General features: G+C 39.0%; 2 protein-coding genes and 1 long non-coding RNA gene across 12 annotated transcripts in view; 2 read left to right on the top strand and 1 right to left on the bottom strand.

Moving 5' to 3' along the window:
* Positions 1–3,237, top strand: part of ZFYVE16 (zinc finger FYVE-type containing 16) — a 58,387-nt gene extending 55,150 nt beyond the window's left edge. For 4 of the 8 annotated variants that reach the window (XM_032277217.1, XM_032277199.1, XM_032277211.1 and 1 more), the window contains one exon: positions 1,124–1,282. In XM_032277217.1, coding sequence (XP_032133108.1) covers positions 1,124–1,282 — 159 coding nt within the window. Of the gene's footprint in view, positions 1–1,123 lie in introns of all 8 variants that reach the window. The other 4 variants (XM_032277233.1, XM_032277192.1, XM_032277207.1 and 1 more) reach the window with 3 other exon arrangements.
* Positions 3,238–8,770: 5,533 nt separating this feature from the next.
* Positions 8,771–17,739, bottom strand: LOC116551170. Its single transcript, XR_004268750.1, has 2 exons — positions 17,690–17,739; positions 8,771–8,854 (listed from the first exon to the last, which is right to left on the bottom strand). It is a non-coding gene; the product is annotated as an uncharacterized LOC116551170 (long non-coding RNA).
* The window catches only part of FAM151B (family with sequence similarity 151 member B), a 59,908-nt gene continuing 53,706 nt past the window's right edge, over positions 12,670–18,871 (top strand). The window contains exon 1 of one of the 3 annotated variants that reach the window (XM_032277253.1): positions 12,670–12,861. In XM_032277253.1, coding sequence (XP_032133144.1) covers positions 12,837–12,861 — 25 coding nt within the window. In that variant the 5' untranslated portion in view covers positions 12,670–12,836. Of the gene's footprint in view, positions 12,862–13,009; positions 13,108–18,871 lie in introns of those variants that run through there. The other 2 variants (XM_032277255.1, XM_032277256.1) reach the window with 2 other exon arrangements.

The raw sequence follows: 18,871 nt of genomic DNA, 5'->3' as shown, positions 1-18,871 counted from the left end.
TGATCTGCTCACTTGACCTCCCAAAGTGCTGGGATTATAGGTGTGAGTCACCACACCTGGCCTCCCCCACATCCTTATCAAAGAAGTATATAATCAAACTTTCGAACTTGGACAATTTGATAGGTGAAAATATCACATTATTATTAATATTATTACTACTTTTTAAAGACATGCTGTCTCACTATGTTTCCCAGGCTGGTTTTGAACTCCTGGGCTCAAGCCATCCTCCTGCCTCAGCTTCCCAAAGTGCTGGGATTATAGGCATGAGCCACCATGACTGGGCCCCAGTATTATTTTAATGTATATTTCTCTTAACAAGGAGTGATGATTATCTTGCATGTAAAAACAATTTGTTTTTCTTTGAACTTTCAGTTTAAATCTGTTAGGAAAATAAATATTCTGAATTTTTTAGGAGGAGGAATATTTATTTCTTTAAAAGATTTGAACTGAAAGTTCTCTTTTCGACATCCAAGTAACTCTTTCCAACATCCAGTATAGATTTTCAAAGCCAAGACTTCATTAGAATGGTTACATGGGTGAATTCATATGTTGTAGATTTGCTTTTCTCCAGCCAGGATATGTTTTGCTCATAGTTCTTACTGGAAAGGGGGTTTTGTTTTTATCTCACTATTAAAAGCCCGCTTTTCAAGGAAGCATCCAGTAACTATTTGTTATTTGAGTAAGCACTGTGAATTTTTTCAGTCAAATTGTATTAAAATGTAATTTGCACCATTAGATTCTAATATTAAATATTATTGCAATAACAAATTTGAAATATTTTAAGGAGTTTTTTTTTAATACCATGGGGTTTTTAATTTAATATCAGAAGTTCTTCAAAGCCTCATCCCTCCAATTTGTGTATGTGTTCATTTAGAGAAACGTAAAGTATGACATAGAGGCCATTTTATCTTTATGATATATGGGGAGGGACAATTATAATTTTTGTAGTAGAAGGATAAAGGAAATACAGGAGAATGTAGAATACTTTTTATAAATATATCAAATATTTAACATGCTTGAACTGATATTTTTAAGTATTTCACTTATTTTATATTCACATTCTGAGCTAGATTCTACATTCACAAGATTGCTCATTTTCTTATTAAGATTTTTTTTTTTCCAGGTTGAATTTCAGGCAGGATCTGAAGGTCAACTTCTGCCTCAGCGTTATCTAAATGATCTTGATAGTGCTCTGATACCTGTGATCCATGGTGGGACCTCCAACTCTAGTTTACCATTAGAAATAGAATTAGTGTTTTTCATTATAGAACATCTTTTTTAGTGAAAGATTGAGCCATATTATATATTGCAACCTGATTTGTTAAAACTAACTCCAGCACTAAAGCTGAAATGCCACAAACACTAAAAGTATAAATATGTCTGATTTTTGAAACACGTAAGCTTTGCGCTTTAGGCAGGAATGAGCTTTTCAAATCATTAGCACAATATTTAAATAGCTAAAAGTTTAAAAGATCCATGATTTTTGAAGCTTTACAATTAATTTAAGTACTAAAAAGACAAGGATTTCTTTTAAGAAATTTGTAGCATTTACTGTGTTATTTAAATGCTAAGCCAAAGTATCTGCACTTAGGTATACCTCTTTATGTCAATGATGATTTTAATGAAGGCTCTCTTCAGATGTAACCTTATGAAGGAAATGTCTGTTTTCTGTATATGCCAGTTAGAATACTGGTTTCTAAAGTCTGTCAAAATTGTATTTCAGTGGCACAAAAACCAGTTTTGAAATCTTAGACTTGTAATTCTTTGAATAAAGCTGATAACTTATTTGTATAATTGGAGTGGAGACCTACCTCCATAATTAGATAAACTCTTTTTAGATTAAAAATTTGCCTTTTTTCTTCTCAAATTATACATATATATGTATTATATATCCATATATATATAGTTTTTCCTGATTAAATGGATCTTAAAATAATGTGGGTGCTTCAGGATTTTTTGCTTCTATATTTAAGTATATTGTTTTTATAGCAAGAACATATTATTCTGAATGTGTTTTATAAAACTTTAATAACTTGTATATAAGCAATATTTTTGTATCATAGTACATTATTTTTTTCCTCCTTTTCTTCCAAAGTATACCATTGTATTTACCACTTATGAGTGTGACTGTCGACAGGCCAGATGACCCTTGAAGTAGACATTATGTAGCAATAAATGAAGCCTGAAACAGGTTTTTTTACTTCCACTTTAATCCTTAGATATTTCTTGGCAACTCCGCATATTTTCATTGACACCAATGTTAAGTATAAATTTAAATGAACTAATTACTTTTGCATATTTTAAATTGTTTATATGGTAGTTATTTTTTATAACAGGATATTAACATAAGTTAAATTCTATGTATTTGAAATTGTTACAGAGCTTTCCTCTTTACTTCAAACAGCAAAAAAAGGGGAGCATATTGTAGTCCTGTCATTTAAGTTATATAAAAAATTTAATCATTATTTTGATGCTTTAAACATTCTTATGTGTAATATATGTTTTTGTATCAAAAACACTCATATATTTCAAGAAAAACTATGCTAAATAACCCTGTTTTAAGAAAAATATTTATGAAGCATCTCAACTTGAAGATCAAGTCAGAGTTATAACTCAGGATTTAAGGTCTCAAGCTAGGAGAGACTGAGAATGTTCATCAGTTTGGGCATATAGTTTGTACTGAATCACATCTATAATACTAGCCAAAGACAATTGGGAGGAGGATATCAGCCTTCTGAAAGTGGCTAATTCATGAACAATGTAAAGTGTTGCAGATATTCAATAAAATGGCAACCTGTTATAATTTGTGAAATTTATTGAAATGGTGTAAGATGAAAACCCAATTTATGTTTTCTTAATATAGTGTACATATTGTGCCATGTAAGTAATTGCACAGTCTTAAAATAACCAAATGGTGCAGGGCTCTTCCATGATGGGATAGCTTTAGATTTGTTTTCATAAAATCTCAACATTCAATAAAATTTGGAATGATGTGCCTCAAGTTTGGAGGCACATTTTGAAGTATTCTTTGCAGATGTATATATAGTATGTTTCTGAATGTGTTTGTTACTTATTTGGTCATTGGTACTTAATTCGAAATTTTAGTTTTTTAAGAGTGAAAAAATAGAATCGTTCTTTGTACTCAGTCTGCAATGATCTATTTTTGGCTTATCTTTTAATACTACTCTCTTTCTCTGAATTTTGAAATATGAAGTAAAATCTAGCCCATTTGTTTTATGCAGCTATTCAACAAATTTTGTGTGTCTGTATACCTGATACATGCAGAACACTTTACGAGGTTTTTAAACAAAAAATTTTTAAAGCGATTAATTGTTCTGACAGAATTAGACATGGTTCTTTATAAACATTCATGGATTCCATGCCACAAGTAGTATGTGCTTAAGTGCAGAGCATGCCAAGAGAAAGATTAGGATTTGGCCATGTAGGAACAAAGATGCAATTGTGGGAAACTTCCTGTTTCTGAAATTTGCGTGCTAGGATATTTACATCATGTTCCTGTTGATTAAAATACAAGAATAATCTTAAAACATCAAAGAGACTTTTCCAGACAATAAGGAATGCCTAGTCCAAAAGTAAAGAGAATAAGAGAAGTGAGCATGGGCCCCTACTCTGACAACCTTTATGAGGGTTGGGGACAGAAATCAAAGTTCAAGGCCCATATATGTGAACGTAACAGAAGACCCTTCACACAATAAGCTGAGAGCCCCAAATAGTTTCACCTTTAAAATGATAATGAATCTGAGATGGAAGAACCAATGTAAAAGAATAGGCAAGTTTAGAACTGCCTTAGTGATCTAAAGAATCCTAAGCATTGAACTTCCTTTAAGGTGTTCCCATACTGGTTATGCCTCCAGGTGACAGAGAAAATAAAATGTAAATCCTTTCCATGGAAAAGTAATTGCATTGTAGGTCTCAAATTACTTTTCAAATATGTCTAGTAATGTATAGTAAAAATTAAGTAGGCATATAAGGAATCTAGATTCCAGAGGCAAGAATTACTTGAAGCAATGAAAACAAACTCACAGACGTAGGTATTAGAGATGTTTTCTTAGTTTAAGGAAATAAAGGCAGGTTTGTGAACGTACTTGCAGGAAATGGGAAACTATAAAAAGTTGTGGAGCTAATCTGGAAAAGAACTGAATATAAACATTGCAAGAATTGTACATAAAAACTGCGCTTTAAAACTCAGTAAGTAAATGTAATAGAACACAGCCAATTGAGTAGTTTAAAAACTGGAAAATAACTCAGAAGAAACTATCCATTATGCAGCATGGAACAGCTGGAAAAAAAAACAGAAGACCTGAAGAGAATACAGTGAAAAGTTCTAACATGTGCTTCATTAGCTGTGAGAAGAGAGGCAAGAATAGGATAGAGCAAATATTTAGATAGAATGCAGAATTTTAAAAACTGATGAAAGATATACCCCACACATTCTAGAAGCCAGACAAATCCCAAACAGAATAAACTAGAAAATCTACACATAGACACATAAGGCCGGGTGCAGTGGCTCACACCTGTAATCCCAGCACCCTGGGAGGCCAAGGCAGGAGCATCACTTAAGCTCGGGAGTTTGAGGCTACAGTGAGCGACAACATAGGGAGACACTGTCTCTACAAAATAATAATTAAAAAATAGCCAGGTGTGATGGCTTATACCTGTGATCCCAGCTACGTGGGCACTGAGGAGGGAGGATCACTTGAGCCCAGGAGGTTGAGGCTCCAGTGAGCTGTGATCATGCAACAGAGCAAGACCCTGTCTCAAATTTTTAAAAAAGGTAAGACATTTAACAGGAAAATTGAAAATACTAGCTGACAGAAAAGGAGTCCAAGGAACAATTTGCTCTCTCTAGTCAGAGGACCAGAAAGGAGGTTGGAGGCTTTTTAGTTTAATTGCACTATTCCAAGAGAGCCTCAGGAAAGATGCAGTAAGACCCACCTCCCCACCATTGGAACCATGGGTAATGACTTGGAACATTCTGGACTTTCCTTGCTCTACGTCAATCCAGCAGCAGTAAAAAGGTATCACTCTTCCTTTCCCCCTGGTGCTCTAGCAGCAGACATTGCAGGACAGAACACTGGCAATGGTGTAGGGAGGCTAAAGCCCTGACTTTCTAGCCAGAAACCAAGAATGGGGTTCTAGAAACCAGAGTATAGGTAAGATCACAAATAGGAGGGAACTGAAGAAAAGGAACCCTTAAATCTGTGAATAAAATCCTGGTATCATCTAACCTGTGTATGTGTGAAACTGACCAGAAGCAGCTGAGCAAAGGTTCTGAACACTGAATTACAGTGCAGACCACTGTCCAGGTTTCAGATTGGCCACTAGATGGTGCACAACTGGGCCAAAGAACAGGTTAACAAAGGCAGTGAAAACTAACAATAGAACCACAGCCACCAAAAAAATGGCTAGGATATGTGCTCTGAAACTTAACTGGATTAATGGTCTGCTAAAACAAAACAAAAACATTCTTACAAAGATTTAAACAGGATAGAGAATCTCATAATATTCCAAATATATCCCAGAAACAATCCAAAATTACTTGACAAAGAACTAGTGAAACCTAAGCAATTCTCTAGGAAAAAGACAATGAACAAGAGCCAACTCTAAGGTTACCCGAATGTCAGAATTATCAGAAAAATACTTAAACTAGTTATTTTATTTTTTTATTTTGAGACAGTCTCTATCACCCAGGCTGGAGTGCAGTGATGCATCTTGGCCCACTGCAGCCTCTGCCTCCAGGGTTCAAGTGATTCTCCTGCCTCAGCCTCCCGAGTGGCTGGAACTACAGGTGTGTACCACCATGCCCAGATAAATTTTTTTTGTATTTTAAGTAGAGACAGGGTTTCACCATGTTGCCCAGGCTGTTCTCAAACTCCTGACCTCAGGTGATCTGCCCACGTGGCCCTCCCAAAGTACTGGGATTATAGGCGTTAGCCAGTGCACCTGGCCATTAAACTAGTTATTTTAATCATGTTCCACATAGAAGACATTTCTCCAAAGGAAATATATGAAGTCAGGGTAAACACTGTTGAAATAAATGAAGAGCTAAAAGTCTCAGCATAGAAGCTATAAAAAGAATCAAGTGGAAATTTTAGAACTGAAAATATGGCCGGGTCTGGTGGCTCATGCCTGTAATCCCAACCCTTTGGGATGCCAAGGTGGGCAGATCATGAGGTCAGGAGATCGAGACCATTCTGGCCATGGTGAAACCCCATCTCTACTAAAAAATACAAAAATTAGCTGGGCGTGGTGGCGGACGACTATAGTCTCAGCTACTCAGGAGGCTGAGGCAGGGGAATTCCTGAACCCAGAAGATAGAGATTGCAGTGAGCCCAGATTGTGCCACTGCACTCCAGTCTGGGCAGCAGAGCAAGACTTCATCTCAAAAAAAAAAAAAAAAAAAAAAAACCTGAAAATACAATAACAAAATTTACTGGAAAGTCTCAACAACAGAATGAAGATGACTGAGGGAAGAGTCAGTAAATTTGAAGATACATGACCAGAAATTATCCAGTGTCTGAATGACAAAGAGAAAAAAGTGGAAAAAAAAAAAAAGACCTTTGGGGATCTGTGGGACAATATCAAACGGTCTAATATTCATGTTAGGAATCCAAAAAGAACAATTGGAAGAAAAAATATCTGAAGAAATAATAGCTGAAAACTTCCAAACATTTGGCAAAACACTAATATTTACATACATTTACATAGCATTATTTTTAAAGCAGGTTTACTGGCACAGCAAATTCATAAAAATGTTCACACCCAGGCACATCATAATCAAAGTGATGAAACCAAGTGTAAAGAAAATATTTTGTATACAGGAGAACCAAAGATTTCAGAGATGGCAGATTTCTCATCAGAAACCATGGAGGCCAAGACAGAGGAGCAATATTTATAAAGTGCTTTAAAAAAGCACTAAAACTGTTGACACAGAATCCTTTATCCAGCAAATATATTCTTTAGGAAAGAAGATGAAATAAAAACATTTTCTTTTTTTTTTTTTTTTTAAGACAGAGTCTCACTCTGTCACCCAGGCTGGAGCGCAGTGGCAGAATCTCAGCTCCCTGCAACCTCTGCCTCCCAGTTCAAGCAATTCTCCTGTCTCAGCCTCCTAAGAAGTATAGCTGGTATTACAGGTGTGTGCCACCATGCCTGGCTAATTTTTTTGTATTTTTAGTAGAGATGGGGTTTCACCATGTTGGTCAGGCTGGTCTTGAACTCCTGACCTCAGGTGATCTGCCTGCCTCAACCTTCCAGAGTGCTGGGATTACAGGCATGAGCTACTATGCCTGGCCAAAATAAAGACATTTTCAGAAGAAGGAAAGCTGAAAGAATTTGTTGCTAGTAGTGCTCCATTAACAGAAATGCTAAAGGAAGTTCATGGGGAAGGAAGATGATTGCTAAGAAGGAAAAGCAACCAAAATGGCAAATCTCTGGATAAACCAAATAGACTTATATGTTTGTAAAAATATATATAACTGCTGAAACAAAAAATTTATAACATTATCTGATGGGATTTTCAATGCATATAGATGTAATACAGATGAAAACTGCATCCTAACCGAGGGGACAGTAAAAGGACCTATATGGTAAGGTTTCTGTATTTCACTTAAAGTGGTAAAACATTCTAATTAGATTACAAAAAGTTTGGTATGTAATGATCATCTCTTGAGCAACCATTTAAAAAAAACTATGCAAGGAGATATGTTTAAAAAGCCAACATATAAAGTGAAATTTGGAAAAATAAATAATTCAAAATAAGGTCAGCAAGGAAAACAAGTGTAAAAAAATAAGGTACCAACAAAGAAAATTAATGATAAAATGGTAGACCTAAATCCAGCTGTATCAAAAATTATACTAGGCCAGATGTGGTGGCTAAAGTCCATAATTCCAACACTTTAGGAATCTGAAGCAGGAAGATCACCTGAGGCCAGGAGTTCAAGATCAGACTGAGTAATGTACTGAGGCTCTGTATCTACAAAAAATTTAAAATAAAAGATTAGCCAACCATGGTAGTGCACACCTATAGTCCTGGCTACTTAGGAGCTGAGGTGGGAGCATCATTTGAGCCCAGTAGTTTGATGCTGGAGTGAGCTGTGATCATACCACTGTACTCTAGCCTGGGCCACTAAGCCACACCCTGTCTCTAAAATTAAAATAACTAAAAATTACATTAAATGTAAATGGTCTAAATATGGCAATTAAAACACAGCGACTGGACTTTTTATTTTTGGACAGAGTCTCACTCTGTCACCCAGGCTGGAGTGCAATGGCACAATCCCAGCTCACTGCAACCTCTACCTCCCAGGTTCAAGTGGTTCTCCTGCCTCAGCCTCCTGAGTAGCTGGGATTACAGGCTACATGTACCACCACGCCCAGCTAATTTTTTTTGTTTGTTTTGTTTTTAGTAGAGATGGGGTTTCACCATTTTACCCAGGCTGGTCTTGAACTCCTGTCCTCAAGTGATCTGCCTGTCTTGGCCTCCCAAAGGACTGGGATTACAAGCGTGAGCCACTGCATTGGCCAGATTGGATTTTTTTTTAAACCTAAATTATATGCCATCTATACAAATTACTTATGATACAATGGTACACACAGGTTAAAAAGTAAAAGGATGGAAAAAGATATTCCATGTAAACACTAAAAAAGAAAACAGGACAAAGCTGGAGTGGTTATGTTGCTATCAGACAAAGCAAACTTCAGAAAAAGGAATATCACCCTATAATTTATTTTTTAATTTATTTATTTATTGAGACAGGGTCTCATTGTATTGCCCAGGCCTAGAGTGCAGTGGCTATTCACAGGCACAATCATGGCACATTACAGCCTTGAACTTATGTTCTTAACCCATCCTCCTGCCTCAACCTTCTGGGCAGCTGGGACTACAGCTGTATGCCACTGCGCCCAGTTCCCCTGTGATTTATTATTGCATTTCATAGACTAGATACCAAGCTCAGAGAGAGAGAGTAATCTGTTCAAAGTCACACAGCTAGAAATGAAATTGGAATTTAAGAGAAAACCTTCTAGCTACTAGGACTCTCTTGAAAATGAAGTAAGCTGTGTTCATGTAGTGTTTTGTTTTGATTCTGAGACACAGTCTCACTCTGTGGCACAGGTGGAGTATAGTGTTGTGATCACAGCTCACTGCAGCCTCAACCTCCTGGGCTCAAGTAATCCTCCCATCTTAGCCTCATGATTAGCTGGGACTACAGGCACATGCCAACACACCTTGCTCATTTTTTATTTTTTTGTAGAGATGGGTTTTACTATGTTGCCCAGGCTGGTCTCAAAGTCCTGGCCTCCTCCTGCCTCGGCCTCCCAAAGTGCTGGGGTTACATGTGTAAGCCACTGTGCCTGACCTTTATTCCTATTTAAATGTCACCAAAATCAGCCCCAGACTCAAACTGGGGCCTGTGTTTCACATTCTAATTGTTATATTCTTTACCCAGTGCAGTATGTACCCTTAACTTATAAAACCCTTGTTTTGTGCCAAAAAAGTAATTAGATTTATTTTTACCATAAAATTTCCGAACACTCAAAAGTAAAGGAAATAGTAGGATTGAAATCTATATACTCAGCCTACAACAATCCTCAGAGTCAACAATATCAAGATTTGCTTGTCAGGGTCCAACCGGCATACCCTGACCCAGTGACAGATGAACAAATTCACTCAAACACAAATCTCCACTGTAAGATGGGGCTGGGGGTCTGTGGCTACTTACAGATACTCCTGAGAGAGATCACAGCTACAGTCCCAAACAACTGGTACTCTAGGCATTTATTTAGTATAGATTTAATAACAGAGGCTCTGAGTCAACACACTTATGGATAATAATTAAAGGCCAGGTTTTGAGGCCTAAAGAAAACACCATTTGCAGGTGATAATTCTGGTTGCCCTCCCCCTGAGAGAGCCATCTGGCCCATGAAAGATTAAAGGTTGGTTTTAGGACCATATGAGTAAATAAGTTATTCAGATAAACTCCTCCGCATTCCCTAGTTATTTGCTTTTCTTTATCACTAAAGGTAAAGGGGATTAGGCTGCCTTCAGCTGAAACTTCTACTGAAACTATGCAAACCTCTCAGCCTTCCAAGAAGATTTGTGACTATATTCTATAATTTCACAATCTTTCCAATCATCCTGACTGATCTCCCACATTGCCTCTTTTGCTTCATCCATCCCTTTATTTCTTTGCTGGAGCATTTTAAAGCAAATATCAGACATAACCTTTTATGCCTCAAACTTCAGTATGCAGCTCTAAAAATATGGACAGTGAAGAGGAATTTTAATTGAGTCAGTTATTGTAAAATATATTAAAATATTGCAGTAATATTGTGACCAATATGTCATAAACACTTTGCAAACTGACGCAGGAACAGAAAATCAAATACTGCATATTCTCACAATTGGGAGCTAAATGAGGAGACACGTGGACACAGAGCAGGAACAACACACTAGGGCCTTTTGGAGGGTAGAGGGTGGGAGGAGGGAGAGGATCAGGAGAAACAAGTAATGGGTACTAGGATTAATACCTGGATGATGAAATATTCTGTACAACAAATAATCTGTACAACCCCCATGACACAGTTTACCTATGTAACAAACCTGCACTTGAACCCCTGGAGTTAAAAAAAAAAAGACAGCCGGGCACAGTGGCTCATGCCTGTAATCCCAGCACTTTGGGAGGCCAAGGCAAGTGGATCACTTGAGGTCAGGAATTTGAGACCACCTTGGCCAACACAGTGAACCTCATCTTTACTAAAAATGCAAAAATTAGGCATGGTGGCACATGCCTGTAATCCCAGCTACTAGGGAGGCTGAGGCAGGAGAATCACTTCAACCTGGGAGGTGGAGGTTGCAGTGAGCCAAGATCATGCTACTGCACTACAGCCTGGGGCAACAGAGCAAGACTCCATCTAAAAAAAAAAAAAAGGTTTTAAAGAAAGACTTGTACTGCAATCAATACCATCAAGAAAGTGAAAAGACAACCTGCACAATGGGAGAAAATATTGCAAATATTTGCAAATTATCTGTTAAGGGACTTGTATGAAGACTATATAAAGAATTCTCACAATTGAAATGAGCACAGGATTTGAGAAGACATTTCTCCAAAGGAAATATATAAATGACCGATCAGCACCTGAAAATATGCTCAATGTTATTAGCAGCAAAATGCAAATCAAGATAATGAGGTAGTACTTCCTATCCACTAGGATGGCTATAATTAAACACGGTAACAACAAGTACTGGTGAAGATGTGGGGAAATTGGAATCTTCATACATTGCTGGTAGGAATGAAAGACAGTACAGCTGATTTGCAAAACTGCCAGTTCCTCACACAGTTAAACAGAGTTACTAAATGAACAAGTAGTTCCACTCCTAGGTATGTACACAGATATGTACACAGAAATGTGCTCATATACATCCACACAAAACTTGTCCATGAATGTTCATAGCAGCATTATTCATAAATGACAAAATGTAGAAACAACCTAAATGTCCATCAGCTGTTGAATGGACACACATAAAATGTGGTATATACAAACTGGAATTTATTCCAACATAAGAAGGAAGAAAGTACTGATACATGCTAAAACATGGATGAATTTTGAAAACATGCTAAGTGAAAGAAACCAGATACAAAAGATGAAACATATAGTCTGTGATTCCATTTACATGAAATTCCAGAATAGGCAAATTCATGAGACAGAAAGTAGATGAGTTGTTGTCTGGGGGTGGGAAGGGAGTAAATGGAGAGTGATTGCTTTGGAGTGATGAAAAATATTTTATCTGAAAGGCTGGGTGAGAATAAATTCCCTTTGTATTATCTGTCAGGTGATGTATAGTTATCTTAGCTCTACCGCTGGCAGATTGCGTTTTTTGGTAACAGTGGCTGAAAATGGCAGAGCTTTGTTGCTAATTCTGATCACTAGTTTGGCTTCAGAAAGTCAGGAGTTAAGGAGGGCTAGAAAGACAATGGATGGGAGAACCCAGTTGCTGGGAGCGTTTTTCTGAGTGAACGCTGGTAGAGAGACAAAATAGGGGAGAGAAAACTTCCAGTTATTAGCTCGGTAATCTTGTGCAAACAGCTTCTTTTTTTTTTTTTTTTTTTTTGAGACAGTCTTGCTCTGTGGCCCAGGCTGGAGTGCAATGGTGTGATCTCAGCTCACTGCAACCTCCACCTCACAGGTTCAAGCCATTCTCGTGCCTCAGCCTCCCGAATAGCTAGGATTACAGCCGCGCACCACCACGCTCGGCTAATTTTTAAATTTTCAGTAGAGACGGCGTTTCATTATGTTAGCCAGGCTGGTCTCGAACTCCTGACTTCAAGCAATCCGCCCACTTTGGCCTCCCAAAGTGCTGGGATTACAGGCATGAGCCACCGTGCCGGGCCAAAAACACTGATTTTTATCAGTAACGATTCCACATCCTTTTAGGATATTACTAACATTTAAAGGAAAATATATCCAGCTTTGGAATTCGTACCCCACTCCAACAACTGCTTTCAATCAGAGTTCCATCCTCCGCCGCAGTATTCCCTAACGCAGCGTTGTCTTCAGAGCTACAGCGGCCTTCCGAAATCGGTCCGAGGAGCGCTTGGCAACACCAGCACAGCAGAAAGGCGCGCAAGCGAACCTGGAACGCCTGCCTCTGCGCCTGCGTGTCGCGGCTCCTATTGGCTCTGCTTCGCTGGCTCCCGCCTAGCTCTTCCCCTACCCGAAGCCCGTGGTTTGTGTAGTAGTTTCCCTGTCGTCCTTGCCGGGTCCGCGGGGTCGCCAGCCGCTAGGCGCCTGCGCGGACGGCGGGCGTCGTCACCATGGCAGCATCCGCTGGAAGTCCAGGTAAGCGCCGAGCGCGCGGCCTCCGTCTGGAGGTGGGGCGCTTTCAGAGCCTCCGCCGGCGGCACCCTCCCTTTGCGGGTTCCCGCGGTCCTCCTCGCTAGGGACCTGGGAGGCGGCGCGCAGAGCCGGGCGGCTGGGCTTGGAGCCCGCTCCGCACTCAGGGCAGCTCCCGAAGGCCTGGCAAGGACCTTGGTTTGCGGGGTGGGCGCTAAGGGACAGGCATTCCGGGAGGCGGAAAATGACAGGGTCAGTGTCTTTTGAGGTCTTGGTTGGAAAAAAGGCATGCGATGTTTCCCTAATCCTTAATTTCAGCCGACCGCATGGGGGCGGTCTGGGTCAGTCGGTTCGTCTTTGGGAGCTGGGCGACGCTTGGGAACGCGGACGCTGGGCGGGGCCGGCGTGGCCCCGCTGATGAGCGCCGCCTTGAAAGCTGGCAGAGCGCGGCTCGCTTGTTTCTACTTGGAATCAGGTGCTTCAACCCTCGGGCTTGCAGTTCCGTTCCTGACGGTTACAGTATCGCTTCTGTAAACTTAAGTAGTGGCGTGAGACAGCCTCAGTGACATGTTCTTTTTTCGGTTTAGTTTTGTTTCCCAATTGTAAAAGTAATACACGCTTTCACCAAGGCTGTGTAAATACAGGGTCTCTTCTGAATCAATGCAGGGTTTACACAGTCTTGGAATAAAATGTGTGTGTAAGCGAAAAATGTCCAGGCCCTGAAAAATACCATTATGGAACATTTATAAAGTATGTTAGTACATGGAAGTAGGAAAAATCCCCCAAATGCTGCTACCCACAGGCACCACTACTAACTTTTTGGTATTTTCTAGCAACTCTGACTCTTAAAAATAGAGTTAAGGTCATGTAAACATAATTTTAAAGGCCTACCTGTTCTCATTCTATCGCTGTGTCACCAAGGTTTTTATAAACATAATTTTGAATGACTGTTTTATACAGTTATATTGTACACAATTATATTGTAATTAACCAGTTTCCTAATATGGGACGTTAATCAATCGTTTTCTGTTTTGTTAGAATTCATTCTGTAATGAACTTCTTTGCATTGTTCTTCCTCGTTTATGTTTTTGGTTTGTTTTTATCTTGGACATGATTCTTGTAGCTGAAATTACTGGATCAAAGGATGTAAACTTTTTTTCTCTCTCTCTTTTTTGAGACCTGTGCTAAACAGAACATTTTCTTCAGACTACAGTTTTCCTTTTTTAACCCTCGGGCTCTTTATATGTCAGTATAAATCCTTTTAATGCCTAGTTTTTCTAAGAATCCAAAGAAATCTGGGACAAAGTTCATGCTCAAGACTTTACACCATTCTCACTCACAGGCTGTATAAATCCAGGTTCTCTTCTGAATCGATGCAGGGTTTACAGAATCTTGGAATAAAATGTGTGCGCAAGTGAAAAATGTCCCAGACTTGACAAATGCCATTTTAAAAAAAACAAATTCTCTTCTCATTACCAAGTTATTGATAAAGCAAATTCTTAACGAGATTTTTCCATTATGTGTCATTTCCCCCCCTTACTTTAAAAAAACACATTCTCAACATTAAAAAGTTCAAAAGGCACGATAGGATGTATAGTGAAAAGTTCCATCCTGGCCAGCCATGGTGGTTTACGCCTGTAATCTGAACACGTTGAAAGGCAGGAGCATCACTTGAGCCCTGGGGTTTGTATCAGCCTGGGCAACATAGGGAGGCCTTGTCTCTACAAAAATATAAATAAATTAGCCAGGTATAGTGGTGATTGACACATACCTGTGCACCCAGCCACTTAGGAGGAGGCTGAGGTGGGAGAATTGCTTGAGCTGGAGAGGTCGAGGCTGCAGTGAGCCAAGATCATGCCACTACACTCCAGCCCCGACAGAGGCCAGAGCCTTTGTCTCAAAAAAATAAAATAATGAAACAAAGTTTTATCCCTTCCCTCAACCAGTCAACTCCCCTCCACCTGTACTTTCAAAATCAGAAATGGCTGGCTGAGTCTTTCTAACACCGTATTACTCTAACACTGACTATCCTGCTTTCCTCTTTCACTTTTAAGGACCTTGCGGTTAAATTGGGCACACTTGAATAATCCAGAGTAAACTCTCTTCATCTTAAGGTCATCTGATTAGCAGCCTTAATTCCGTCTGTAACCTTAATTTCCTCCCTGCTATGTGACATAGCATTAGCAGGTTCCAGGGATTAGGAAGTATACATCTCTGGGTGGCGGGGGAAAGGTGGGGGGTGGGCAACTATACATTCTGTTCTCCACTGTGCTTTTTTTCCCACATAATAATATATCTTTGAGATTATCTCAGTGCATATAGAGTTGCCTTATTCTTTTTAGTGGCTGTATAATGTTCCAGTGTATGAATATACAATCATTTACTGAATCCACTGTTGATTGACATTTATGTGTTTACTTTTTTGCCATTACAAACAATACTGCAATAGATATACTTGTATGAAATGAGTTTTTCCTACAGGTAAGCATATCTGTCTATGGGGTAAATTTATAGAAGTCGAATTTCTAGGTCAGAGGATAGATGGATTACTTTTTTAAAAAACTTTTCCCATTTTAAAAATTGTTACTGATGTATAATTTGCATACTATTAATATGCAGTTTACCCACTTAAAGAGTATAATTCAGTGGGTTTTAGCTTATTCACAGACTTGTGCAACAATTACCACAATTTTAAAACATTTAAACCTTACGAAAAGCACTACCCATCTCCCACCCTTAAACACCCCAACCACTATTCTACTTTCTATCTCTGTGAATTTGCCTGTTCTGAACATTTTAGATAAATGGAATCATCCAGTGTAGACCCTCTTATGTCTGGCTTCTTCCACTTAGCATAGTGTTTTCAAGATTCATCCATCTTGTAGCATGTTTCAGTACTTCATTCCTTTTTATGGTCAAAAGTTGTATGAAAGACCACATTTTGTTTACCCACTCATTAGTTGATGGACATTTGGGTTGTTTCCATCTTTTGGGCTATTGTGAATAACGCTGCTGTGAACATTTGTGTACAAGTTTTTGTGTGGACATATGCTACATTGTCTTTAATGGTAAGTCAATTCTGGTAGTCACTTTTGGAAACTGGAAGGAACCTTAATGATTGTGTAGTCCAGGGGTCAGCAAATAGCAAACTTTCTTTTTAAATTTTATTTTCAATTGGCAAATAATAATCATATATATATGAGGTATGATGTGATGTTACACTACATGTATACATGGTGGAATGATTAAGTCAGGCTAATTAATATTCCATCTTATATATATAGTATATATAATTTACATGTATATAATTTATATAATTTATCAAAAGGTGCATCTCTGGCACCTTTTGATAAATAGAGGAAAAGGTCTCTTCTCTGCCTTTGCAGCTTTTTACTGGCAGGATATAGTAGAAGCAAAACCTGAACTAGGTCTGCTAGATGGAGACCATTAGCCAATCACAGGAGACCAAAGTCTGGTTGTTAACTATAGGGTCCAGCCCTATAGGGTTCTGTGAGCCCCTCCCTGCTGGTGCAGAGACAAGAAACTGTAGAAATGAAAGACACAGACTCAGAGATAAAGAAAAGAGAGTTTGGGCTCAGGGGTCCACTGCCAACCAAAGCGTGGAGACCTGCAGTGGCACGGAGTGCCCAGATACTCTGACTTTAATCGAGTACAAAGCAGTGGGCAGGGAAGGTAGGGTGAGGTAATGGTGGTAGGTGATAGGGTCAGGTAAGTCACGTGTCTTGAAGATAGGGAGCCTAAGACTTTCAAGTAGCTGAGGGGAGGAGAAAAGCTAATGTGTCAGCGCTCTTTGCATATTTGTCAGAAATATCAAGGACACTAAGATTATGTTACTATTGTTAATTCTTATCTTTTAAGGAAAAGAGAAACCAGGTGCAGAAGCAGGGCATGAGAGTAGACATGGAACGTGACCACTGAAGCACAGCATCAGGTAGAGACAGTTAAGCCCGCAGATGTCTGCAGGCCTCCTTGACAGCCATCAGGCTTTGCCACAAGAGCATGGAGAAGCGGCGTTTTCTCCTAACTTCCCCAGGAAGGAGATGTCTCAGTCATTTTGGACATCTCCTTCCCTAGCTGGCTAAATAGCGGGTGCTTTCACAGCACTGGCACTGCCACACAGCCAAGGTGCCCTCCAGCAGCCCTTATGCTGGCATGACAGAGGGCTTAGAGCATCTTGCCTTAGGATCATTTTGTTCACAATGTCACCTCAGTTCCATGCTTCATAACCTGATAGTCATTAGTAAAATTAAAGGTTATATCGAGTATATATCTTTATGATTATAAGTAACTATAAGATTATATATGGTGATATAAAGGAATAACTATGTGCCTACATTTGTAACTCTTTTCTAAATCAGTATTTATATGGGAACAGGCTGAGGCTTCAAAACCTTGCCACGGCACTTGCGGGGTTTCCCCCCTAGAGTTAACCTATAGAACTCGAAGTTGCCAATACATAGAGATACCCTTTTTTCCTCAGACTTAAACCTTTGCCACTGATATTAATAATAAACGTATTAGGATTTTTCAGGGAAGTTTTGTACTTAGGTCCATTGTGTTTTGATAGTATTTATTGATTAATGCAGATATCATCAGTGCTACAGCTATAAAATATACCGAGCAACTTGTTAATTCTATAAGTCACAAAGTAAAGACTATTTTTTTAAAAAGTCAAAATAAAATGATATACTTAACATTTCTTTATAATGAGAACATTTAAAATCTACTCATTTGTTAATTTCGAAACATATAAGTCTCACTGTCACCCAGACTGGAGTGCAGTGGTATAGTCATGGCTCACTGTAGCCTTGACCTCCTGGGCTCAAGTGATCCTCCTGCCTCAGCCTCCTGAGTAGCTGGGACTGCAGGCACACACCATGCCCAGGTTATTATTATTATTATTATTTTTAGTAGTAGAGACAAGGTCTTGCTTCATTACCCAGGCTGGTCTCCAACTCCTGAGCTCAAGCAGTCCTTCTGCCTTGGCCTCCCAAAGTGCTGGAGTTACAGTTGTGAGCCAGCATGCCTGGAGTTATTAACTATAGTCACCATGCTGTGCAATAGATCTCGGGAGCTTATTTCTCCTGTCTAAGCGAAACTTTGTACCCTTTAACTAATATATCCCCCTCCCATCCAACTGCCTGGGCTGCGCCCCTAGCCTCTGGTAACCACCATTCTACTTTCTACTCCCGTGAGCACTACTTTTTGAGATTCCACATGTGAGACTATGCAGTATTTTTCTTTCCATGCTTGGCTTGTAAGTATAATGTCCTCCAGGTTTCTTCTCTGGACGCTCAGACTCTTGTAGACAGCAGCGTTCTGCAATCTGTTGTTACAGATGACAGAAATTTCGTCTTTTTAAAGACTGAATAGTATTCCATTGTGTATATATAGCACATTTTCTTTATCCATTCATCCGCTGATGATACTTTGGTTGTTTCCATATCCTGGTGGTCAGCAAACTTTTTCTGTAACGAACCAGATATTAAATTTTGGGCTTTGCAAGAGGTTAATTTCTGTTCCAACTAATCAACTCTGCTGTGGTAGCTGGAAAACAGCCACAGGTTGCACGGGGAAGGAGGTTGGGATAAATAGATGGAGCGTAGAGGTTTGGAGCAGCAAAACTGTGATTCTATATGATATTGTAATGGTGGATACATGCCATTGTACAAGCGTCCCTTGTTTTGTTGTAATTCACTTTATTGTGTCTTGCAGATAATACTTTTTTTTTTTTTTTTTTTTTTTTACAAATTGAAGGTTTGTGGCAACTTTGTATTGAGCAAGTCTATTGGGGCCATATTTTTCAATAGCACGTGTTCACTTTGCATCTGTCACATTTTGGGAATTCTTGCAATATTTCAAGTTTTAAGATTATCATATTTATTATGGTGAGCTGTGATCAGTGATTCCCTGCCCCTACTGGAATAAAGAATACTACATACACTTAGTTGTTAAAGCAGAAACAGAGTTTGAGAGGATTGGCTCCCATTTTGAA

This window comes from Sapajus apella, unplaced genomic scaffold, assembly GCF_009761245.1.
Source record: "Sapajus apella isolate SASKATOON/1434 unplaced genomic scaffold, GSC_monkey_1.0 scaffold1, whole genome shotgun sequence".
NCBI lineage: Eukaryota > Metazoa > Chordata > Mammalia > Primates > Cebidae > Sapajus > Sapajus apella.
Note: the sequence above shows the minus strand (reverse complement) of the source record. Positions and strands in the feature narration are given on the sequence as shown.